The sequence below is a fragment of the Staurois parvus genome, unplaced genomic scaffold (genome assembly GCF_062004578.1).
Source record: "Staurois parvus isolate SC_StPar_1 unplaced genomic scaffold, SC_StPar_1.0 ptg000207l, whole genome shotgun sequence".
NCBI lineage: Eukaryota > Metazoa > Chordata > Amphibia > Anura > Ranidae > Staurois > Staurois parvus.
This window is the reverse complement of record NW_028318003.1, coordinates 1,081,157-1,108,715: the sequence shown is the minus strand read 5'-3', so window position 1 is coordinate 1,108,715 and position 27,559 is coordinate 1,081,157. Positions and strand designations below refer to the sequence as shown.

Here is a 27,559-nt window from a genome sequence, read left to right as displayed (position 1 = left end):
GCGGCACATCGGGCAGGACTCCGGGCAGCGGCACATCGGGCTGGACTCCGGGCAGCGGCACATCGAGCTGGACTCCGGGCAGAGGCACATCGGGCTGGACTCCGGGCAGAGGCACATCGGGCTGGACTCCGGGCAGAGGCACATCGGGCAGGACTCCGGGCAGAGGCACATCGGGCAGGACTCCGGGCAGAGGCACATCGGGCAGGACTCCGGGCAGAGGCACATCGGGCAGGACTCCGGGCAGAGGCACATCGGGCTGGACTCCGGGCAGAGGCACATCGGGCTGGACTCCGGGCAGAGGCACATCGGGCTGGACTCTGGGCAGAGGCACATCGGATCACCAGGCGAAGCAGCAGGCAGCGGGCCACCAGGCGGAGCAGCAGGCTCCGGGCCCCCAGGCAGAGCAGCAGGCACCGGGCCCCCAGGCGGAGCAGCAGGCACCGGGCCCCCAGGCGGGGCAGCAGGCACCGGGCCCCCAGACGGGGCGACAGGCATCGGGCCCCCAGACGGGGCAACAGGCATCGGGCCCCCAGGCGGGGCGACAGGCACTGGGCCCCCAGGCGGGGCGACAGGCACCGGGCCCCCAGACGGGGCGACAGGCATCGGGCCCCCAGACGGGGCGACAGGCATCGGGCCCCCAGATGGGGCGACAGGCATCGGGGCCCCCAGACGGGGCGACAGGCATCGGGCCCCCAGGCGGAGCGGCGGGCGCCGGGCCCCCAGGCGGGGCGACGGGCATCGGGCCCCCAGGCGGGGCGACGGGCATCGGGCCCCCAGGCGGAGCGGCAGGCGCCGGACCCCCAGGCGGAGCGACAGGTCTCAGGCCCCCAGGCGGAGCGACAGGTCTAAGGCCCCCAGGCGGAGCGGAGGGCGCCAGACCCCCAGGCGGAGCGACAGGTCTCGGGCCCCCAGGCGGAGCGGCGGGCACCGAGTCACCAGGCACGACAGTGGGCTCTGAGTCAACTGGCATGACCGCTGGCACTGGGTCAGACATTGGATCGTCTGGCTGGACAGCGGGCATCGGGTCACCAGGCATCAGGTCATTTGGCTCGACAGCGGGCACTGCGTCATCTGGCAAGGCAGTGGGCTCCGAGTCAACTGGCATGACCGCGGGCACTGGGTCAGACATTGGATCGTCTGGCTGGACAGCGGGCATCGGGTCACCAGGCATCAGGTCATTTGGCTCAACAGCGGGCACTGCGTCATCTGGCAAGGCAGTGGGCTCCGAGTCAACTGGCATGACCGCGGGCACTGGGTCAGACATTGGATCGTCTGGCTGGACAGCGGGCATCGGGTCACCAGGCATCAGGTCATTTGGCTCGACAGCGGGCACCGCGTCATCTGGCAAGGCAGTGGGCTCCGAGTCAACTGGCATGACCGCGGGCACTGGGTCAGACATTGGATCGTCTGGCTGGACAGCGGGCATCGGGTCACCAGGCATCAGGTCATTTGGCTCGACAGCGGGCACTGCGTCATCTGGCAAGGCAGTGGGCACCAAGTCACCAGGCACGACAGTGGGCTCTGAGTCAATTGGCATGACAGTGGGCACCGGGTCATCAGGTACCGGATTGTCTGGCTTGACAGCGGGCATCGGGTCACCAGGTATGACAGCGGGCACTGGGTCACCAGGCATCAGGTCATTTGGCTCGCCAGCGGGCACCGCGTCATCTGGCAAGGCAGTGGGCACCGGGTCACCAGGCATTGGATCGTCTGGCTCGACAGCGGGCATCGGGTCACCAGGTATGACAGCGGGCACTGGGTCACCAGGCATCAGGTCATTTGGCTCGCCAGCGGGCACCGCGTCATCTGGCAAGGCAGTGGGCACCGAGTCACCAGGTACGACAGCGGGCTCTGAGTCAATTGGCACGACAGCGGGCACCGGATCAGGTACCGGATCGTCTGGATCAACAGCGGGCATCGAGTCAACTGGCCTAATAGGATCATCAAGCTGGATCAGTTCATCAGGCTGAGTGGAGGCATCAGGCTGAGTAGAGGCATCAGGCTGAAGAGAGGCTTCAGGCTGAAGAGACGCATTAGGCTGAAGAGAGGCATCAGGCTGAAGAGAGGCATCAGGCTGAGTAGAGGCATCAGGCTGAGTAGAGGCATCAGGCTGAGTAGAGGCATCAGGCTGGGTACAGTCATCAGGCTGGGTACAGGCATCAGGCTGGGTACAGACCTCAGGCTGAAGTGCGGGTGCCGAGGCACCAGGCTGAACCACGGAAGGCAGGTTCTCAGACGGCAGACTCACCGGTTTGGATACTGGCAGGATGGTATTGCTTGGAAAGAATTTTCGCTTTTTTCTGGTTTTAACTACTGGAGCACTGCAAGTAAACGCAGGTCTGCAAACGAATGGAGCAGCTGGAGACAGAGAAGAGCTGGAGGATGGAACAGAGGAGGGAACAGTTGCTACAGAGGGCTTTTTTACAGGGTTAAAGGCAGGATAGGTGCAGCGAGTGGGAACAGGGTACTGACATGCGATAGATAGCAGGGCAGGAGGAGCTGTTGGGAATGCAGGAATAGAGCTTTGAGGAAATAGATTAGAAGCAGGACTGGGTTTTTGTAGGCTGACTGAGGCTGGGTGCAACAAATCTGTCCATGTCTGCAGTATGGGTTGAACAAAGCTCAGCTTACACAAAGCCTGTCTGACCAAAGACTGCACTGCGTTTATACAATCTCTTAGTATCTGTGGTGAACATGCAGAATAACGCTCCAGAAAGTAATCCACATCATCCTCTAATAACCACACCAGGGACTCTACCTGGTCGGCACTAAATGGCGGCAAAAATTCATCCCTGCATTCGGGGGTACCAGATGAAACCAACTTCGCACAAATCTGAATCAATGGCTGCACCTCAGAGAATTCTGTGCCCTGATCTACTAGAACATGAGCGATCCATATACATTCTAGCAGTTGATCCTGGGTATTCTCCCTCAGAGTCTGATAAGCATACTCTCTGTCATCAAACACTAGCAGATATAAATACACAACCTCATCAAGATCCATCCTTCCCAGCAACAAGCCAAGATGGCTTCCCTGTGCAGCCACTTCTGGTCAGGATTGTCCTTGGTGTAATGTCAGGGCTCCAGGGTGTGACCAGAGGTATGTGACTGACGCAGGCTTCAGATATGTTATAAATATAATTTATTAACACTAACAATACATAAACGCAGTGCAATACTAAAACATAACACAGTGCAAACGAACCAAACCAAACCACCCACAGATAACAGTACATACAATGCAAGCGTCGTCAGGCAGGCCGGGATTATCAACAGGAGGTCAGAACGTATGGGGTTAAGCAGGAGAATGGTCAGACAAAGCCAGGGATCAGGAGCAGGAGAATGGTCAGACAAAGCCAGGGATCAGGAGCAGGAGAATGGTCAGACAAAGCCAGGGATCAGGAGCAGGAGAATGGTCAGACAAAGCCAGGGATCAGGAGCAGGAGAATGGTCAGACAAAGCCAGGGATCAGGAGCAGGAGAATGGTCAGACAAAGCCAGGGACCAGAGCAGGGTCAGCAATGAATGAGACAGGAACAGGGAGCAGGAACAGGATACAGGGCCCAGGAGAAACACACACCAAGGCAGAGTCTGCAGGTCTGGCCATCCCTTAAATACACCAGTATAAGCAGTTTCAGGTGTTTAGCTGGCTGCAAGGTTGAGTCTCTGATTGCTGGGAGCACCCGCTGGCCAGTCCTGGTACTACAGCCCATAAGGCAGGTGAGTCCCACCATTGCTGGCCAGTCCATTCCTGACATCACCCTTCCTACCTTTACTCCCAATTATTAATAATCCTGTTTCCCCACCGGGTTTAGATCAACCAGGGGCGTTCTGTTGGTGGATGGCCAATGGTTTTTCGCAGGTGCAACACTTTTTGACTTCTTGGTCCTTCCCCACCTGGAACTCTCTGCAGGAGTCACGGGATTTCCCTCAGGCGGAATTTTTTCATTATGTTCAATTGTGGCACTGGCTGACCCCACAGTGGCACTTCTGCTTTTCCATATCAGAAATCTACTTTCGAACAGCTTTGCCAACAGCATCCGGGCACCCCGGGCCTTGTTTCCCTACTCTATGCGTCTTTGAATAGGCGCTCGATGCGTTCTTCTCTATCATATGTTGCTCAGTGGGAGCGCGACCTGGGGGTGGTCGTAGATCTGGAGGACTGGAATAAGGCCTGGTCGTTTATAGCTAAATGTTCATTTAATACAGCCAAGCTTGAGGCGGTATGCAAGGCACTGTTTTGTTGATATTGGGTCCCGGCTCATTTAGCCCAGGTGAATTCTGCCTGTAGTGATCATTGCTTTTGGGGTTGTGGCCATCATGGAGATGTGTTGCATATATGTGGTCATGCCCAAGACTGATTCATTTTTGGTCTCGTGTATTTGGCCTTCTTTACACCTTGTTTCATCTCTCCATTTGCTGGGGAGCTCGGTATGCTTTACTCCATTGTCCCATACCAGGCCTGTTGGCTCACCAGCAGAAGTTGGCTTCATATTTGTTCTTGTTGGCGACTAGAACAATTGCTCGGGCCTGCAAAAGTACATCTGTCCCTCTTCAGGGGGTGCAGGAATGTATGACCACTCTGATGCTCAAGGAACAGATGTCGAGTATCTGGAATGGGAATGACTCCCAACAAAAATTTTTGAAAATATGGGAGACGTGGTTGACATGCTTTTCCCACACCCCCCTCGGCTAGTCTGGGTTTGTGATGCTGTTCGGTATTGGCGTTCCTGGACCCCTGCTTCTAGTCCTGTCTTCTTCCTCCTTCTTTACTCCTTTTTCCTCTTTATCTCTGCTTGATTTTTGTGAGGCGGCAGATATCTGCCTTTGGCTTGAGTTACTGTTGATGTTATAACACTGTTTTTGCATTTTATGTGCCATTGATAGCCCCTGCATGAGCACGCCTTCTGCTCTGTTGGTGTTAGAGCATTGTTCTCTTTATTCCTTATGTGCTATTCATAGCCCCTGAGTGGGTGTGTTTTGTTGCCCAAATCTTGTTAAAACGTTTAAAAAGTCAATAAAAACCATTGAAATACAAAAGGTATCAGTCAGGAGAAGGGTACAAAATAATTTCCAAGACTTTAAATATACCATGGAACACAGTTTAGACAGTCATCAAGTGGAGAAAATATGGTGCAACAGTGACATTACCAAGAACTGGACGTCTGTCCAAAATTGATGAAAAGACGAGAAGAAAACTGGTCTGGGAGGCTGCCAAGAAACCTACAGGAACATTAAAGGAGCTGCAGGAATATCTGGCAAGTACTGGCTGTGTGGTACAAGTGACAATATTCTTCAGTATTCTTCATATGTCTGGGCTGTGGGGTAGAGTTGCAAGACTGAAGCCTTTTCTTACAAAGAAAAACATCCAAGCCCGGCTAAATTTTGAAAAAACACATCTGAAGTCTCCCAAAAGCATGTTGGAAAATGTGTTATGGTCTGATGAAACCAAGGTTGAACTTTTTGGCCGTAATTCCAAAAGATATGTTTGGCACAAAAACAACACTGAACATCACCAAAAGAACACCATAACCACAGTGCAGCATGGTGGTGGCAGCATCATGCTTTGGGGCTGTTTTTCTTCAGCTGGAACTGGGGCCTTAGTCAAGGTAGAGGGAATCATGAACAGTTCCAAATACCAGTCAATATTGGCACAAAACATTCAGGCTTCTGCTAGAAAGCTGAACATGAAGAGGAACTTCATCTTTCAGCATGACAACGACCCAAAGCATACATCCAAATCAACAAAGGAATGGCTTCACCAGAAGAAGATTACAATTTTGGAATGGTCCACACCTGAATCCGATCAAAAATCTATGGGGTGATCTGAAGAGGGCTGTGCACAGGAGATGCCCTCACAATCTGACAGATTTGGAGTGTTTTTGCAAGGAAGAGTGGGCAAATATTGCCAAGTAAAGATGTGCCATGCTGATAGACTCATACCCAAAAACACAGTGCTGGAATCAAATAAAAAGGTGCTTCAACAAAGTATTAGTTTAAGGGTGTGCACACTTATGCAACCATATTTTTTTTATTTTTACTTGCCTCCACCTAAAAGATTTCAGAATGTTGTTCAACTAAGTTTCATTAAAGGTGGAAAAAGTTCTGAAATGAAGTATATTTGTTTAATGTTTTTACATCACAGAAACCTGACATTTTAACAGGGGTGTGTAGACTTTTTATATCCACTGTGTGTGTATATATATATATATATATATATATATATATATATATATAATGTGTGTGTGTACATACACACACACACACACACACGCGTGTTCAGCTTTGGGGTGCACACTCCAATGCAGTAGACTGAGCATCAATGTAACAATTCATATCTGGCAGAGGAAATTTGCATTATGAACATTATAGTTAAAATAATATGTTGTAAAATAATAATCAGCAAAATTTTTCAAGCTACCAAGTATATTTTAACATGTACACATTCAAATGGATTAATAATCGAGTTGTTGTTAGCACTTTGAACTTGCGAGATAGGTTTCCTGTACGTGGTCTGTGCAGAGAGTTCTGAACATGAAATGTGGGAATTATAAATAGAGCTTCTAATGAAGAAGAAAAAAAAAAGAAGAGTGACGAGGAGATGGATAACCTGCATGCTAAGAAGGGGCACTAGTTCAAACTGGCTGAATAATGTTAACAACAAGTAGAAGTGTTAGGCGGTGGTAGCACTCAGAGAGTCTAACTATAGAAACACTTTTTGGAAAGGGCACTAAATGTGTGTGGCAGACCTACAGCTTCACCTCTAGCTCTGTTTTTATTGAACCTGCCAGGAAAAAGAACAGCAGCAGTTTCTCCAGCTATACAAGACTAAAAGTGTCATTCCAGCTGCTGCCACAGCAAAGCGGAAACATAACTGACAAATGAGTACGTGGACAAACATCTTGCAGTAGCTGGCAGTCAAGCAGGAGCATTCAACTTGGAAGGACATCATCACCATTCATTTTAGGTATGGGATTATTATTCTGCATTTGTACATTATGCATTTATTTTGCATTGCAGTTTACACGTACGTGTTGATGCTGTGCAATGCAGTAAAGAGTTAATTTAATAGGCTGCTTGTTACATAGAATAGCATTGTTTCCTTTGTCAAGCATCTACAACATACCTAAGAAATGGAAATGCAAAATAGGTGAAGCTTAGAAAATGTAAACTCTATTTGGCCTCCAATACTTCTACATGCGATACCAATCTGCAGTGTATGCAACTTGTGGCTTGACTTGCTCTATATTTAGTATAGTCGGCATTTAAAATATTTTGGGCTGTTTTGTTTAGTGGCACTTTATTTTGACACGGGCCATTTTGCATATTTTCCCTAAGACCGTTAAAGGACTTGCCCACCTACAATTAATTTTTAAGTCTTAGGAAGCTGTGAACCCTCTGAATCACCAATCACCTTTTTATTTTCCTCTGAGATCCTACTAAGGGAATTTCTTCTCCCAAGTTCTTAGCTCCTCCCAACCGCTGCAGCCAGTAATGGGGATCTCATTTTCCCTGTGGAATTCTTTATTTTTCATAGTGGTACACACAAATGGAGACATCCCACATGGAACAAAAATATATTTGAAATATATTTTAAAAATATTCTTCCCAAATATATTGACATATATTTGAAATACTACAATTATGGCCATATATATATTTTATATATATATATATATACAGTCATGGCCGAAATTGTTGGCACCCTTGATATTTTTCCTGAAAATCAAGTATTTCACACAAAAAAGGTATTGCATTAACACATGTTTTGCTATACACATGTTTATTCCCTTTGTATGTATTGGAACAAATATAAAACAGAGGCAGAAAAGCAAATATGACATAATGTCACACAAAACCCCAAAAATGGGCTGGACAAAAGTATTGGCACCCTTAACTTAATATTTGGTTGCACACCCTTTGGAAAACATAACTGAAATCAGTCGCTTCCTATAACCATCAATAAGCTTCTGACACCTCTCACCCGGAATTTTGGACCACTCTTCCTTTGCAAACAGCTCCAGGTCTCTCTTATTGGAAGGACACCTTTTCCCAACAGCAATTTTAAGATCTCTCCACAGGTGTTCAATGGGATTTAGATCTGGGCTCATTGCTGGCCACTTCAGAACTCTCCAGCGCTTCTTTGCCATCCATTTCTGAGTGCTTTTTGACGTATGTTTGGGGTCATTGTCCTGCTGGAAGACCCAGGATCTTGGACGCAAACCCAGCTTTCTGACACTGGGCCCTACAGTGCGACCCAAAATCCTTTGGTAATCCTCAGATTTCATGATGCCTTGCACACAGTCAAGGCACCCAGTGCCAGAGGCAGCAAAACAACCCCAAAACATCATTGAACCTCCACCATATTTTACCGTAGGTACTGTGTTTTGTTCTTTGTAGGCCTCATTCCGTTTTCGGTAAACAGTAGAATGATGTGCTTTACCGAAAAGCTCTATCTTGGTCTCATCTGTCCACAAGACGTTTTCCCAGAAGGCTTTTGGCTTACTCAAGTACATTTTGGCAAACTGTAGTCTTGCTTTTTTATGTCTCTGTGTCAGCAGTGGGGTCCTCCTGGGTCTCCTGCCATAGCGTTTCATTTCATTTAAATGTCGACGGATAGTTCGCGCTGACACTGATGCTCCCTGAGCCTGCAGGACAGCTTGAATGTCTTTGGAACATGTTTGGGGCTGCTTATCCACCATCCGGACTATTCTGCGTTGCAATCTTTCATCAATTTTCCTCATCCGTCCACGACCAGGGAGATTAGCTACAGTGCCATGGGTTGCAAACTTCTTGATAATGTTGCGCACTGTGGACAAAGGCAAATCTAGTTCTCTGGAGATGGACTTGTAACCTTGAGATTGTTGATATTTTGCCACAATTTTGGTTCTCAGGTCCTCAGACAGTTCTCGTCTCCTCTTTCTGTTGTCCATGCTTAGTGTGGCACAGACAGACACACAATGCAAAGGTTAAGTGAACGTCTCTCCTTTTTATCTGCTTTCAGGTGTGATTTCTATATTGCCCACACCTGTTACTTGCCCCAGGTGAGTTTACAGGAGCATCACATGCTTGTAACATTCTTATTTATCCGCAGTTGTGAAAGGGTGCCAATACTTTTGTCCAGCCCATTTTTGGAGGTTTGTGTGACATTATGTCGAATTTGCTTTCTTTCCTCCCTTTTTTTGTTTTGTCCCAATACACACAAAGGGAATAAACATGTGTATAGCAAAACATGTGTTAATGCAATACGTTTCGTGAGAAATACATGATTTCCTGGAGAAATATCAAGGGTGCCAACAATTTCGGCCATGACTGTATATATATATATATATATATATATAATGCATGTTGAAATGCATTTTTATTACAAAATATATGAAAAATATTTTTAAAAATTAATTTCATATATACTGTGTCTTTAAAAATACAATTGTATATTTTTGGAATGCATTTACAAATATATGCAAAAATATATGCTAAAATTACTTTTTTATATGTTAAAACAAATCTGAAGAATATATTTTTAAAAATATATTTTTTAAATATATTCTTCAGATTTTTATTAACATATAAAAAAGTAATTTTAACATATATTTGTAAATGCATTACAAAAATGTAGATTTGTATTTTTAAAGACATACAGTATATTTGAAATTTTATTTTTAAAAATATTATTCATATAGTTTGTAATAAAAATGCATTTCAAAATGCAGTGTGTATATATATATATATATATATAATTTATGTATTGATTTTTTTAAACATTGAATATGGCCAAAGTTGTAGTATTTCAAATATATGTCATTATATTTGGGAAGAATATTTTTAACATATATTTCAAATATATTTTTCTTCCTTATGGGATGAGACTCCTTCTACAGCAACTGCAGTGAGACTCTATACCTGAAAGTAAGGGTATTCCAGCAAGATGTGAGATCACTAGGACCTCTCTATAATTGTTTTTGATGGATTGCGTGTTTGCTAAGCTAAAATGTAATGTTCAATATATAGTTCATGCAGCAAATAGTTAGCAGCCTTCTTTAATTGCTCTGAGCCCATTAACGGGCTCAAGGTTAAGTCTAATTGTTTGCTCTAGGTTAGTGCATTCTGCACACTATGCTTGCACATTGCACAATAATGTTGTATTAGCCTGTAAGAGAACATCTGGAAGTGTGAACTTTCACATGGCTGTGCTGTTAACCTCAACACTAGATGAATCCAGATACTGGCAGCTGCTACTGGTGTATAGTCATGAATGGAGCTAACATACTCCATGGTCTCATTTTACCAACAAGTTCACAAATTAGTGATATTTATTTATGTTTCCTCATGTGGCATATCAACAGGATAGTTTAATGAGGCAAAGAGCAAATTGTTGTACTTGCAAACATCTCTAAATCTCCTGATTTAATTCAGTAATTTTAACAGCAGTAATGAAAAAAGAATATGGTATGAATTACAAATAAACAAAACTGTGCAACAAATTCTATATGTTTTATTGGTTATTAGGTTTTTGTTTTTTTTAATTAGCTTTAAAGTGGTGGTAAACCTCAGACATGAAGTATGAGCAAAGCATATTTCTCTATAATGTATACTTGTTTCAATCCAGAGCACTAAGTGTTATTTCTGTCTGCTGCCTCGTTCCTCTATCTAATTGAATCACTTCTGACAAGTTTTCCTGACACCAGGAAAAAAAAGGTGGCCGGGGAGGGATCACCAGCATACAATCTGTGATTGAGAGCTTCAGCTCTGTTCCTGTGCCCTGTGTGAAGGGGTGTGTGTCCCTTCCCTCCAATCAGCTCCCCTCACTGAATGTAGCTCCAGCTCCCCACCCTCTGCTTTTGAGAAGTTCACACATGCTGTATAAATTCTGGACTTTCAAAAGCTGTAGAGAAGAGAAGACTGCAGAGAGACAGGTATAATGTATATAGGAGGATTTGTTTAATCTCTGTGTGTCACCCGAGGCCAGTTACTTCATTGGGTATATGTAAGGGTTTACAACCACTTTAACATAAAAATAGTTCTATTCAATTTTAATTTAGTCTCCATGAGCAAAAAAAGAGTAGTTGGGAGCATTAGGTAAGTTACTGTATCAAAACAGTTTAGCTGGATCACTGTGCACATTGTAAACCTAGAAAAAATGAATACTTATTGTATATTGCAGCAATTTCATATAGCAATATGTTGCAGTAATTGCAAAGTTCTGCATTTTTCCTGAGTAGATGAATACCTCAACCTAAAACTAAAAGCTGACCTAGTAACCGTCTCCTTATGATGTTGCCAACCATCTGAATAAATGCAACGAGAATATAAAAATACTTATCTGCTACCACTGTGGGTCTGACCAGCCTGCTGATTCTCACTACGTCTGTCTCTACACTACAGCTGAGAATGAGTTTGGGGTGAGGCACTGGCTGGCTGTTCTGGCTTTAATATATGGGGAAAGGAACGAGCGCTGGATCTGATAGATTCAAGCCGCTAGCATAAAGGTAAACCTTGTATACCCTCATCAAAAGTCAAATACAGCAAAAAGTTGCAGCGCTTGAGTATATAATAAAGGGAATTAACATATATCACAGAATTAAAAGAAAAAGCATTCATTTTATGACATGCACCAGATCCAACGTTCATAAATTAATGTAAACAATGGTCAGGTAAATAATAAAGGTTCATTCCACTAATCAAAGTGCCTGTAGTGATAGGGACGTTAGAGTCACAAGTTTTGGGGGTGTATCCAAGTGACAAGCAAATCTGTGACTTCCGTGATAGGAGAATAGCTGTAAAATGCACTAACCAGATAGCGCAAGTAAACGCGCATTGGAGTATAATGACCTACTCCTGGTCACAGCCAAATGGTCCTCAGCGTAAAGCCCTCAGGAACACCAGTGTACCACTCTTGCCGTCTCCTACCAATAGGGGGAGTGCGCCTCTTTACAGTATCACGAAATAGCCTTATATCCTCTATCGCCAGGATTGGTGTGCTTTCATATTAGGAGATCATCTCAGGGACTCGGCAATAAGACCCAAAAGAAAGAAATCTTGATAGTGTAGTATTTTTATTCAAAAGGTAAAAGCAAGTAGCACACTTACATGGTAATGTCCAAAAAAGCTGATTCACAGAATCCAAAAAGATGGCCGACAGTCAGATGCATGAACCAAGTGGATAATATGTGGTATGAGAGGTGTCCTTATCCCTAAATAGAGGGAATCAGCTAGCCAATTGGACCTGAAAGCTGACTGTTCATGGTGGTAACAGATATTGTAATGTTCTTATTACGTTTTTCAGATAGCAGGCAGTATGACATGACGGTCAACAAGTAAAGTGTGGCACTCATTTGCATTCACATTCTTAACAGGCAGTGAATCAGCTTTAGAACAAGCCCCTACTGACCCCTATAGCTGCAGGCATTATGGAGAAATTAATTCAAAGTAATAGCAGAAGACCTGAAGGCCGTTTCCAAGCAAATATGAGGCATGTGTGTAGAAAAATGTAGGTGTGACCAGATCACAATGAAAAGTGCGAGTTGCTTAAACTAGTATGGTTAATAAGAACCCAAGCCTATTCACTGTATACGCTGTGCACATATAACATACTCCTTGTATCCACAAAATACTGTATGCACTAATTATTGTGCCACATAAAGTAATGTTTAATTGATGTTCATTGACCGGATAATATATAAAGTGGAACAGATATAATTTTTCATGGCAAGTATATGCATGCTAAGTGTTACTCTTATAGAAATATATTACCACTGACATAGATCACGTGCCCCTTGCCGTAAAGTAGACTGCTACAAAATTACAGTGTTGCAGTCTAAGTGATCAGGGCTTCTTTTTGAACAAATATGGTGATACAGGAGTACTGCCACCTCTGGCATTGGCTCAGTTATCACAGCTCACCGTTGTCACTTGTAAACTCAGAAGTTTCCCTGGCCTGCATCATCCCTATAACAGCAGAAGAGGAGGTCTGCCACAGTGGTAGTGAATTCTCCTCCAAGTATTAAATGCGGTTATACATACAACTGAATAGTTCAGGGAAATGACCATAGACCACTTTTAACACCCCCCCCCCCCCCCCAGTGGGATCCATTCAGAATTTTGGAGAGAGAGAGACATTCATAGTGCTTTGTGTATCCTGTGTTAGGCTTCATGTACATGGGTGTATTAAAATGCTTTTGTCCATGATAGATCTTTCTGCCAGGCGCTGGCAGAAAGAAATCAAGCGTAAAATACTTGACACGTAAATATGCATGTTTCAGCACATTTACAGGTGTATGGTGTTTAGCAGCATATGAACATAAACTCATTCAGCTTGTCATAATATTCAATTATTGTAGCCAGTGGAATTAATTTAGGCACATGCACACATTTATGCGAATCAATTATGCCAGTACTGTAAGCTTGCCTCCAAATGCAGGGCATCTAAAGGGCTCTAAAACAGCAATCCAAATGCCACAATGTGCTGTGTTCATGGGGTTTAATGCTTGTACCCTGTATTGTTTGAAAAAAAAGTTTTTTTTAGAATAAAATTGTTTAAAAACAAAGTAAAATTGATTCAAACCAGTATTTAAAAGGTTTTCTTCTGCATTTTCCCATGAGGAAAATGCATTTTTCTCTCTGTGGAGAGAACAGATTTTTAGTTTGTTGCCTATCCCCAGCTTTTATGGCAACCTGTGCTGGTTTTCCAGGTTCTCCATCTCCTCTGCTATATTTTTGGATGTTGACCATGGGACTTCTATGCATCTGAACAGTGTGCAGAAGGACCTGAAGCCAGAAGGTCAATGCAAAACATAACATACACCCATCAAGAAGAATACCCACTCAACACAACACCCAACAGAGGAACTAGAAAACAAACTCCATATGCCTTAAGAAACTCATTCAAGCAACATATAATAAGCTAACAAACTGATCAATCAGCGCAATCACTCCTCCATACCTACATAAATAAATACCCCTTGTTGCTAGCTGAACACAAAAACACTGGATCACACCTCACTATCTCAATATATTCACAAATTACTAGCTCAGCACAACTCTCTAAATAATTGTTAGAAACCATAAATACTCCTGTGAAAAACATATATAAGTGACCCCAAAACTCAATGTCCATAAACAGTCCCCTCAGTGACGTGTATCACTTCCGTGAATATCTTCTCCTTTAGTAATATTCAGTGGTCCTCAACCACGCCAGGTGAAAAACCTGCTCACCTCAAAAAAAAGAAAATATGCGTTCATCCTGGTGTTTTCAAACTCTTCAGTCACAGCAGCACATCTTATTTACTCTCGCCTTCCACTTACTCTGAAACCAGGCCAAAAATTATCTGATAACAGAACTTCCCTCAGCCTTTTTTATTGGCTGGCATGGTACCTGGATCTTCTTATCTCCCACTGTCACAGGCTGCCGACCCCCACATTCATTGTCAGTGCATTGCTTGCCCAATCCGTCTCCAGTTGCCAGACCTGTCAGAGTAGACTGAAGGCAGTAAAAGGCTCTGCCTGAGTGTGCAGTGAGTGCAGTGGAGATGGATTGGACAAGCAATGTACTGAAAATGGAAGCGGGGGCTGGCAGCCTGTGACATTAATTTAGAGATTTGAGCTGCACTAGTAATTTGTGAATATAATAAGCTACAGTTGCAAGAAAAAGTATGTGAACCCCTTGGGATTACGTGGAGTTTTGCATGAACTGGGCATAAAATGTGCTCTGAACGTCATCTAAGTCACAACAATAGAAGAACACAGTCTGCTGAACATAATACTACACAAACATTAGATGTTGCCATGGTTTAATTGCACATAACATGTAAACATTCACAGTGCAGGGAGGAAAAAGTATGTGAGGCCCTAGCTTAATGACTTCTCCCAGAGTTAATTGGAGCCAGGAGTGAGCCAACCTTGACTCCAATCAGATGTGTTGCTGACAGCTGTCCTGCCCTTAAAAAACACACACATGTTTTGGGTTTACTGGTTTCAAGAAGCACTGTCTGATGTGAACCATGCCTCGCAGAAAAGAGCTCTCAGAAGACCTACGATCAAGAATTGTTGACTTGCATGAAGCTGGAAAGGGTTACAAAAGTATCTCCAAAAGCCTTGATGTTCATGTGTCCACGGTAAGACAGACTGTCTACAAATGAAAGTTTAGCACTGTCGCTACTCTCCCTAGGCGTGGTCGTCCTGCAAAAATGACTGCAAGAGCACAGCGCAGAATACTGTATGAGGTAAAGGAGAATCCCAGAGTGTCAGCTAAAGACCTACAGAAATCTCTGGCACATGCTAACATTTTTGTTGACACATCTACAATAAGGTAAACATTAAATAAGAATGGAGTACATGGGAGGACACCACGGATTAAGCCATTGCTGTCCAAAAAGAATATTGCAGCACGTTTGAAGTTTGCAAAAGAGCACCTGGATGTTCCACAGCACTACTGGCAAAATATACTGTGGACAGATGAAACCAAGATTGAGTTGTTTGGGAAGAACACACAACACTATGTGTGGAGAAAAAAGGCACAGCACACCAACATCAAAACTTCATCCCCACTGTAAAACATGGCGGAGGGAGCATCATGGTTTGGGGCTGCTTTGCTGCCTCATGGCCTGGACGGATTGTTGTCATTGATGGGAAAATGAATTCCAGAGTTTATCAAGACATTTTGCAGGAAAACGTACGACCATCTGTCCGCCAACTGAAGCTCCGCAGAGGATGGGTGATGCAACAGGACAATGACCCAAAGCATACAAGTAATTCAACAAAACAATGGCTGCAACAGCACAGAATACGCCTTCTGGAGTGGCCCAGTCAGAGTCCTGACAACCCGATTGAAATGCTGTGGCATGACCTTAAGAGAGCGATTCACACCAGACATCCCAAGAATATTGCTACACTGAAACAGTTTTGTGAAGAGGAGTGGTCCAAAATTACTCCAGATCATTGTGCAGGTCTGATCTGCAACTACAGGAAATGTTTGGTTGAGGTTATTGCTGCCAAAGGAGGGTCAACCAGTTATTAAGTCCAAAGGTTCACATACTTTTTCCTCCCTGCACTGTGAATGTTTACATGTTATGTGCAATTACACCATGGCAACATCTAATGTTTGTGTAGCATTATGTTCAGCAGACTGTGTTCTTCTATTGTTGTGACTTAGATGACGTTCAGAGCACATTTTATGCCCAATTCATGCAAAACTCCACGTAATCCCAAGGGGTTCACATACTTTTTCTTGCAACTGTAAGCTGCATTTTTCAGTAGCTACAGTCAAGTCAATTAACAAATTTCTGTATGAAATGCCTAACAATATAATAATCATGAAGACAAGACTCTTGGGCAAGCAAAGACTCAGTAAACTGGTGGTTAGTGAGTGTTTTCATGGACTCGACTGATTTTGAGCAAATTTTCATTCAAGTACCATGTCAATGGCTCAATTTCCATAGAACAAATATTCTGCTTCTTGATTAACTTTAACAAGTGCATGTGCATAAGACTAGCTATGATTTTTCTCGGCAAGGCGTGAATTCAAAGATTAGAAATGTGTTCATTCCCATTAGACTCCCAAAATTTACCATCGCTGTCCTTTGATTTTTTTCACTTGCTATGGTCAAAACCAATTGTTGAATAATCCCCTTTAACTCTTAGTTAATCGAACTAACATTCTGAAAAAGTCCATTTACAAAATTCGACTGGTGTAAGGACAGTTTAACTCCTCCCACTGTAATTAAAACCTACAGAAGTGACTTATAGTAATGCATATATCATTATATACGGATAAAAAGAGTTAAACATTTATATAATAGCAGAACAATTTCACAATCATTCTTTAACAGATTGTTGATCTAAATATATAAAAAATGTAATTCTCACATAGTAATGCATATATTTTTTATTCTCTAAACAGGAAAGGAAATCTAAAAACTCTATAAAACATGAATCTAAATGAAAAAAGGTGGAATGAGAACTACCTGGAAGAAATGCTACTTTTAACTTCTGAAAACCTACCAATGATTAAAGTTGAAGATAATTACACTATTGTCAAGGAGCTAGGCAGTGGTTCTTATGGACATGTACTACTTGCAATGAACCAGTCAAGAGGTAAGAATGAAACTTTTGACACTGACCTTTCTTGTACAGGTAATTGAAGTTGTCATCCTCTGTACAAATGGAGACACTGAAGACACTGAGCTGTAATTGTGCAATGCCTTGCTCAGTAGACCTGTATAAATAATTGTCAGTGTTTTCTTTTATATGCATACAGTGTGCATATACAAAATACTATACATGGGATAGCAGGGTTATTTGTTGGTTTACAGTAGGTTACAGTGACCTATGACAACCAGTCATCTTCCAGAGGCCTAATTATAATGGTTTCTGCTTGGTTGTTGAGGTTCCTGTATTTTTCACTCAAGCTTTAATCTTTTGCTTTGCTTAGTTAAATAAGCTTTCATTTTCTTGCAATACATTGCACATATGTTAAGGTTTGCTTTTGGACAGGGAGTGGTGACCTGTAGCTACCAGAGTGAGATTATCTTTAGGGATTTCATTTTTTGGGGGTCCAATTGCTTTCTATATGTTACTGCATTTTAAACTATTCACAAAAACATAGCATGAGAATGTAAAACAACAACTTGTTGGCATGGAACATGTGGATTATTTAATTGAATTTGCACGTACCTAAAATGCAGAACTGCAATACATACTTTGTTTTACCTTCTATTATAAAGGAAACTTGTACTGAAAGAATTAATAATGGTGTAAGTGCTTACCTACATCCGAAAATGCTTTGCTGTTCCTGGCTTCAGTACTTTCTGAACTGGAACAAGCAAGCAGATCAGAATGAGGAAGGGTTCAAACATTTTTATTGCCGTATGTTTCTAAATTGGACAGATTTCCAATTGATCCTCTCAAGAGGATGCAAGAGGAGGTAAAATTATTGCATCAATGTAAACTAAAATGTGATATACAGACAGCAATAAAAGTCAGACATAGGTTCTAACCTCAATTTAATGCAAAAAGAAGAAAAAAAGATCAAAAAGAAAGAGTTTGCTGTAGCTTTAAAAAAAAAATTATCAAAGACTTCAGCACTGTTGTGTGTTATTGGCCTTATACCCAGAAAATAAAAGCCAATAAGCTTGATTTAAAAGTTACAAAGCTGACATAAAAGCAAGGGGGTGTTCGTATTCTCTTGTGCAGGAACACAGCAGTCAGATGCACTTTGGGGTCAGAAATTTGAAAGGCATACAAAAATGTGGAATATTTTTGCAAAAAAAAAAGTAATTGTTCTTCATTTGTTGATTCTATTAGTACATAATTATTCATCAAGATGGGCGCCTTCATTTTGAGATGCTGTGGCAACAAGCTGTTAATTTTCTGCGAACACAAAATGAGCACTGTACAAGTGGCACATCTTTTACATACCATTCCCAGTAGGCACTACAAATCTTGGCACTGCATCACAATAGCTTCACAAACAAATTTAGATCATGCACAAAGCACAGAAAGTACTCAATGCTGTATGTTACCATAACACTGCATCAATATTGAGCGTTTATCTGGTTTAGTATGTCCCACTTAGAAGATCTGAGAGTGAACCACTCAGCAATTTTCCTTTCTTTTTTTTTAATTTTAACTAGACTGTTACATGAAACATGGGGCTGGCTTTTTACTCTGATAACATGATGACCTGAGAGTGACGGTTAGTACAATAAGTCCAGGGGAGGTCAGCAGTAGTGATAGTGACTGACAAGGAGGAAAGTGCGTAAGCAGCTGACGTGTGGGATAAGAAAACAATTGGCAATAGGATCAGCAGAGAACAGATACTAATGTACTGTACTAGGGACACATTCTGCTATAAGAAAAACAGCATAAACACAAACAATTAAAGTTGACTGACTATATGGGAAAGCAGTGATAAATCAAGTGGTACAGTCCAGTTAAAGGATCAAATGATGGAAATCTCCAGACTTTGTAAGAGACATCATCACTTTTACATAATATTATTACCAACATGAAGTTTGCTTTAGGTACAGTATGCTCTTCAACAAACCTGATAAACTTAGAAGGATAAATCAAGATGTGAAACTTTGTAGAAAACATCTGTTAAATATACTAGAAACACTGTGGGCAGCACAGTGGCTAAGTGGTTAGCACTTCTGCCTGGCAGTGCTAGGGTCGTTGGTTTGAGTCCCAAACTACAGTACATGCATAGAGCTTGTGGGTTCTCCCTGTGCCTGTGTGGGATTCCTCTGGGTTCTCCGGTTTCTTCCCACACGCCAAAGACATGTTGGTAGGTTAATTGTCTCCTGTCTAAATTGGCCCTAATATATGAATTTGAGTTAGGGACTTTAGATTGTTCACTCCTTGAGGGATAGGGACTGATGTGAATGTACAATATATGTAAAGCGCTGTGTAATTTGACAGTGCTATGTAAGTACCTGAAATAAAGTAAAAAAAATAAACTGTAAATATTCTAGTACGTGTGCTGGGGCATTGGCATTTTTTTATACATTTAATGACCACCCTAGGCAAAAAAAGAGACAATTGTAATACTCTACACTGAAATTTTCAGTGAAAATTCAATTGTGAGTAGTGAAATATGTAACTCCAATAAAGTCATTTCTATGAAGTTTCACTTCCAGCTCAGAACAATCATCCCTACACTGATCAGGCCCAATAGACAAGGAGCCACATCTACATTTAATTGCTTTGAGTCAGCAAAAGCCATGTTGTACTGTACAGTGAACCAGTTGGGGATAGAAACATTCATTCTCTAGCTCTGAAGATGTTTTTAAAATGCTGAACCTCCACTTCTACTAATCAGTGATTCATTTTACCTCCCCCCCTTCCTTAATCAAGAGGGTAGACAGCAGGACCCTATTCTTTTTTCCAAACACTATGATTTGGGGCAAAATTGGCAATGTGGTATCTCCATACCTATACCTTAATAAAACTGAAGCACCATTTGGAACAGGGTCATTAGTGGACAAAATGTAAATAAAGCAGGAGTTTTTCTTTGTCATAGAGCAATTGGTAACTTGTGCCACTTCTGTCCCTTTACAGGCAGGTGGTTTAATGTTACCCCATATGCTGCCAGCCCTCCAGTCCACATGTCTTGCAGAAGTTCAAAGTCTAAAGCCTTAATTAAAAATGAACCTAAAAGGAATACGGGAGCTGCCATCGCTGAAAATGTATTTAACATAATAGTTGTCTGGCTGTAAGTGGCTTCTATACATTGATATCACTGACCCTGAACAAGATTGCAGCAAGCAAAATCAGACTGAAATATGAACTCCATTTTTGCATACTTGTTTCTGGTCAATGATTATTTTTAAATATTAATCTTTTTTTTTTTTTTACAATGGAGATCACTGACTGTTTTGTGTGCTGGGCTGACTGCCATAAAATAGTCCTTCTTTCCAGTGCGGAACTTCTGTGCTACAATCCCTCATTAATCAAAAGAGGAATTATGTGTGTTTCCTATTATCTATTTTTGGCTATGACTGTATATATAATACAAATTGCATAGAAAAATATATACATAAAGTGCTGTGTGACAAAATTAAATGAACAAACTGCAATACAGACCCTTATGCAAGTCCCATTAGTGTAAACACTCATGACATGTGAAGTCCAAACGGACTTTCCAAGAGTCTTCTACATTCTTTATTCCATAACAGCCAGTCCAATGTGTCACTTTAAATAAAACTAAACCCTTTTTGTGTACCTCCAGTGCACCGAAGCTTCACTCAGGGTGTACTCCCACCTCACTGCCAGAACCCATAAAAACCCAAGTTCAAACTCACTTTATCCCCCCTGGTGTTAGGGTAGTATTCCAGCACCCTAGGCAGTATCTCAATTCACATCCATGATTTTTTCTCAAAACAGAAACGGACTCATAGTGCTCTCCATTTATTTATTTAAAACAAGCAAAGTTAAAAACACACATTCACTGATGCACCCTGCCTTGTGCATACAGGGATATGTGACAAATTGCAGCAGGTTTTTAATCTCTGCTGCACTCCTCATATACAATACCTATGATTCTTAGTTTGCTTTACCATAACTCTTCCTGTTGCATCATGACGTCACCTTGTAATTCTACCCTACGTGTTACATCATCAGGGGCTTGGAGTGGGATGACATGCCAATCATACTTAAAGTTTTTTTCTTTGTTTCCATGGCCTCATTTCTAAATTGCAAAATTTGAAGTTCACTGTTCACTGTAGTTGGTGGCCAACTACAGGAAACGTCTGAGCTCTGTGATTGCCAACAAGGGATTTGCCACCAAGTACTAAGTCATGTTTTGTGAAGGGGATCAAATACTTATTTCCCTCATGAACATGCAAATCGGTGCATAATTTGTTAGACATACATTTCTTTAGAATTTTTTGTTGCTATTCTGTCTCTCAGTGTTACAATACACCTACCATTCGATTTTTAGACTGATTATTTCTTTGTGAGTGGGCAAATATTCAAAATCAGCAGGAGATCAAATTTAATTCACTGTATATACCAAGGAGATCATTGACTTTTCTACACTAGGCTGATTTTGCCAAAACATTCCAGTGATCAATCTCCTATTCTTAGCATAGCTTAACCAATGCCATAAAAATTAATTAATCGCCTTGTTTATTCTGTATTACAGGAAATCTAATGGCGCTGAAGTTCATGCAGAAAAACATAACTGACCTTCACGGTTTCCTTATTGAATACTGCGTATCCCTCTGTTTGTCAACTCATCCATGCATTATCGATACCTTTGGAATCGCTTTCCAGACAGAAAGACATTATGTCTTTGCCCAAGAACTTGCATATGATAATCTCTTCTCCCTTTTGAAGCCTCAGGTAAATAGAGATCTGACCAGAGATAAATCCTGTTTCAATTTTATGTTTTGCAAGTCTTTAGAATCCTGTATAATACTCCAACTTGACTCAGCTATCGTTAAAGTATATTTTTCATACAGTGCTGTAAAAAAGTATTTCCCCAGTCCTGATTTTTTTCTTTTTTTTTGCAAATTTGTCACACTTAAATGATTCAGATCATCAAACAGATTTTAATATTAAACAAAGATAACCTGAGTAAATACAAAATGCAGTTTTCCAACAATTATTTCATTGTTGATACTAACATGTTTTTATTGTGTTCAATAGATGCTAAGTCGTGCATGAACTGTGATTAACCATATTTTATGGAAAGTTCAATTAAATTTCACTTGCCACACCCAGGCCTGAGTACTGCCAGACCTGTTGAACCAAGAACTCACTGAAATAGAAGCTGTCTGACAAAGTGAAGCACGCTAAAAGATCTCAAAAAGCAACAATTCATGCTGCAATCCAAAGAAATTCAGGAACAGACGAGAAACAAAATAATTGATATGTATCAGTCTTGAAAGGGTTACAAAGCCATTTCTAAGGCTTAGGGACTCCAGCAAACCATGGTGAGACATTATCCACAAATGGAGAAAGATTGGAATAGTGGTGAACTTTCCCAGGTGTGTCTGGCCTACCAAAATTACTCCAAGAGCATGATGACGACTTATCCAGAAGGTCATACAAGAATGCAGAACAACATCTAGAGAACTGCAGGCCTCATTTGCCTCAGTTACGGTCAGTGTGCATAATTCAACAATATGAAAGACACTGGGCAAAAATGGAATCCATGGGAGAGTTCCAAGGCGAAAGCCACTGCTGACCAAAAAGAACACAAAGGCCCATCTCACATTTGCCAAAAAACATCTTGATCATCCCCAAGACTTTTGGGCAAATATTCTGTGGAATAATAAGACAAAAGTTAAACTTTTGGGAAGGTGTGTGTTCCAATACATCTGGTGTAAAACTAATACAGCATTTCATAAGAACATCATACCAACAGCCAAACATGGTGGTGGTAGTGTGATGGTCTGGGGCTGCTTTCAGCTTCAGGATCTGGACGACTTGCCATAATTGATGGAACCATGAATTCTGTGCTCCACAAGAAAATCCTGAAGGAGAATGTTTGGCCATCGGTGACCTCAATCTTAAGCGCATTTGGGTTATGAAGTAGGACAGTGATCCAAAACACACCAGCAAGTCCACCTCTGAATGAATCAAAAAAAAAAAAAAGCAAAATGAAGGTTTTGGAGTGGCCTAGTCAAAGTCCAGAATAAATAGAATTGAATCCAATTGAGATGCTGTGGCATGACCTTAAACAGGCCGTTCATGCTTGAAAACCCCCCAGTGTGGCTGAATTAAAACAATTGTGCAAAGAAGAGTGGGCCAAAGTTCATCCACAGTGATGTGAAAGGAAAGACTCATTGCCAGTTATTGCAAGTGCTTCATTGTAGTTGTTGCTGCCAATGGTGGCACAACCAGTTATTAGGTTTAGGGGCCAGTTGCTTATTCACATAGGGCCAGGCAGGTTTGGACAGATTTTTTCCCTTAAACAAAATCATTATTTAAAAACTGCATTTTGTATTTACTGAGGTTATCTTTGTGAAATATTAAAAGTTTTTTGATTATCTGAATCATTTACGTGTGACAAATAGTACCACTGGATTAGTGTAAGGCCAATGTGGTGCCAATATTTAAAAAGGGGTCAAAATCTTTACCAAGTAATTATAGACCTGTTAGTTTAACATCTATAGTTGGGAAGATACTGGGGAGTTGAATAAAAGACCACATAGATGAGTTCTTGCTGGAAAAAATATTTTACGCAACAGATAGCATGGGTTCATGAAAGACAGAAGTTGTCAAACAAATCTGATTTCTTTTATGAGGAGGTGAGCAAAACCTTGGACAGAGGGGGTGGCGGTGGACATGGTATACTTGGATTTTGCAAAAGCGTTTGACACAGTTCCCCACACCTGGCTAATGTGTAAGGTAAAGTCTACAGGCTTGGAAAAATCTGTATGTAAATGGATAGAAAACTGGCTAAAAAGATTGTATTCAGAGAGTAGTGGTTAATGATTCATACTCTGAATGGTCTCGGGTTGTCAGTGGTGTACCCCAAGGTTCAGTGTTGGGACCCTTTTTAATATATTTATTAACGATATAGGGTCTTGGATTTAAAATCCCATTTCAGTCTTTGCAGATGACACCAAGCTGTGCAGTGGAATAATGTCCTTACAGGATGTCTTCAACTTACAAGCCGACCTCAGTGCACTGTTTAATTGGGCAACTATGTGGCAAATGAGGTTTAATGTTGATAAATGTAAGGTTATGGACTTGGGGGCTAAGAATATGCATGCATCATACATACTAGAGGGGGTACAACTGGGGGAATCAATGGTGGAGAAGGATCTGGGGGTTCTGGTAAATCACAAGCTTCATAATGGCATGCAATGCCAAGCTGCAGTTTCTAAATCAAGCAAAATCCTCTCAGGATCAGGAAGGAATTTTTTCCCCTGCAGGAGCAAATCGGATCATGCTTTGCTGGGTTTTTTGCCTTCCTCTGGATCAACTATGGGTATAGGATTATAACTTTTTTTTAATGGTTGAACTGGATGGACTTTTTTCAGTCAGACTAACTATGTAACAGCACTGTACACATATAGAACAAACCCCTTATTTTTAAATTTCTCTGCAGCCTATCCAGAGAAAAAGTAGACAGGTACCTGTGACCTGTCCAAAGAAGTAGTATTTCAAACAAGTACTTGTCCAAATGATAACCGTGGCTTTCACCCTTTGACCTGCACCCTACTGGCATTGGCTAATGAGCTGCCTGCTTTGTTGGCAGTAAATTATACAGATCACTGTGTGAAACTCGTGGTTATCAACTGGATAGGTACAATGTCCTAAATAGCCATTTGACCAGGCGACAGGGGCAAGATAAAAAAATAAATTTCCATTCCTGTTTTTCCAATTCTACTCATTTCCCACAGCTTTTTTGAAGGGGTCTCAACGTCTATAATGGATTGTTCTTTTATTTTTTTTTTTCGTAAGGCTGCATTCACACCTAAAAACTTTTCATGTGGTGCAGTTGGATGTGTTGCAATTTATCAATATGGAAGATGTGTTTTACTGAAAACAGCACCAGAGGCCCAAGATAAGACCAGTAGCCACCCAAAAACTTTGAATCACATTCAAGTACTTGTGTATAGTAAATCACTAGTAGTCAGCTGTATAGATTTATGCAAATTTCTCTCTTTTTTTTTTTCTTAGGCTGGTGTGCCAGAAAGTTCAGTGAAACGTTGTGCTATCCAACTTTCCAGTGCATTGGATTACATGCACAAAAAAGGTCTGGTTCATCGTGATATAAAGCCTGAAAATATTCTTATCTTTGATAAAGAGTGCCGCCAAATTAAATTAACTGATTTTGGACTCTCTTGTCGAAATGGAACACTGTTGGAATCGATGCCTGAAAATTTGCCTTACACAGCCCCCGAGATGTGTCATCTTGGAGCAGCAGACAAGCTAATTGCACATACAAGTTTAGATACATGGTCATTTGGGATTCTGCTTTTTTGCACTTTAACTGGATATTTTCCATGGACTTCTGCAGTTACCACTGATACCCATTATGTAGAATACACCAAATGGCAAAGAGGCAAAAGGATTTTCCGGGTTCCAAACCAGTGGAAGACCTTTAGTGAAGAAGCTTTAGAAATGCTAACAAAATTGATTGCCCCTGATCCAGCAAAGAGATGTTCTTCCACAGAAGTCCTAAAATATCTCAAAGTACCCTGGAAGGTCATCCTTGATAATAACAAGGCTACCAATTCTAATGTTTTTAAAAACAAAAACTGTGCTTGGAGATAGGCACAAGAGTGTCTGTATTGTAACATTGTTGGGACTCTATTCTGGGCTAATGTCATACATATCCTGACTGAATCAGCTAAAATGCATAACCTACTTCAAATATACTTTGTGTTTCACCAGACATTCAACTTTTTTGGTTGGCTTAAGACATTGGTACTCCAAACACACAACATAAAATGTTATCTCTAATATATTATGACTGATAACCTGCCAAATGAACAGTCCCTCCAGAAACCTTTTTTCTTTCTTTCTTTTTTAACAGTCAACTCATTTTGGTAGGCAAGCTCTCATTCCTTTTGTTTTAGATAAAGCATTTGTATTTTATAATACTATTACATCCCCTTTATATTGTTATTTTGTATAGTGATACAAAAGATGCTGCTGATGTAGAAATGTTAGGTTCCCATGGATTTTACATGCACCTCTGCTGGTTTGTGTTGCAATGCTTGTGAGTGAGGCACTGGGAGAAGCAATTTCAATGGGAAAACCCAGTGAAAATGGAAGTGTGCTCCATAAATCCTTAGAATGATGATTGAATGGGGAGTTTGCATGAATGCATATGTGTTACGTTACCATATATGGAAGGAATTTTTTTTAACTTGCTGTGAAGTAATTATTTTATACAGGTACACATTAATAAATCTCATGGTTTAACATTCAATTCTGTTGCAAATTTTAGACAAACAAACTAAGTCTAAACCACCGGTTCTCAATTTTCATATCAAGGGTTAACCATTTGCTCAAATATATTAACTATAGTGGAAAATGACTTTTTATGCATCTCCTGATTCTACTAACACAAGTGTATTGAGAACATGCATATTATGTACTGTTTAGGACAAATGTAAGGCCTTATATATTATATGGGCACTATGTAACCTTTGATTGTAAATGCAAGGAGCATCAGGCTTGAACCCCTATGCCTCCAGTTTCCATCTGGGGGTGATAGGACTACTTTCCTTCCAAAGTAAAGATCCATAGTTGACATTACGTCCAACATGTAATACCATGAGACAGTATGGATGATGGCTAAAGAAGATGACTCCTGCATTTGTTAATCTATTTTTCTTCAGATTTTGGTTACTTCAAGGCATTAATATCTCTTTTGGCATGTAAAGGGTTTTGGCAATAATGAAGGTAATTCCTGTGTTTTATAATGCAAAAAACTAAATTCATTCATGAGCAAGTCATTTAGGAGGGCAAGCACCTGTTCCACTTAAAAACGAGGGTTCAACAGGTAGCAACATACCGCCCAGAGAATATGCAATATAGATCTTTCCACGTGCACCAACTGGGATTGTACAATCAGTCTTTCTCAATGCCATTGCATGGCTGTGAATCTTCTCATTGAAGGGAGGCAGTGGAAATTTGTAAAGGGCAATGTGCTCGCCACATAACGTCACCTGTCTGCATGTCCATGTGTGTACAGTCCTGCCCAGAAAGTGGAGCTGCATCGACATGTTTCATTCTAATCAGAAATTTCTCAGGACGTACTCAAACTGTATGCACCTACTTAAATATCCCCATCAACTTATCTCTAAAGGTTCCATAACACCTACTTCACCACTATGAGGTTAGTATGTATAACTCTGTCTGTCTCTAAATATGCATCTACAAAACAGGGTCCTATAACATAATATAAACACATTTTAAATGGTTAACCACCTATGAGGTTTGGGTTCAAGGAACATCAATCTAAATTCTTTATTCAACCCCTAGGGGTTAAGGTACCACAGGTATAAATTTAAAAGCATTTCTTTTGTAATAAAACATCAAAATCACCACTTGATTTGACTGATTTATAATAAATATATTGTCTTCACTTTTAA

At 41.4% G+C, this 27,559-nt stretch overlaps 1 protein-coding gene across 4 annotated transcripts in view; it reads left to right on the top strand.

The window, feature by feature from the left end:
• LOC149461214 (serine/threonine-protein kinase SBK1-like) overlaps positions 1-27,559 on the top strand; it is a 142,460-nt gene extending 114,901 nt beyond the window's left edge. For 2 of the 4 annotated variants that reach the window (XM_089678537.1, XM_089678539.1), the window contains 4 exons: positions 6,791-6,966; positions 16,897-17,090; positions 21,640-21,839; positions 25,134-27,559. In XM_089678537.1, the coding sequence (XP_089534663.1) occupies positions 16,925-17,090; positions 21,640-21,839; positions 25,134-25,730 (963 nt within the window). In that variant the 5' untranslated portion in view covers positions 6,791-6,966; positions 16,897-16,924 and the 3' untranslated portion in view covers positions 25,731-27,559. Of the gene's footprint in view, positions 1-6,489; positions 6,967-16,896; positions 17,091-21,639; positions 21,840-25,133 lie in introns of those variants that run through there. The other 2 variants (XM_089678538.1, XM_089678540.1) reach the window with 2 other exon arrangements.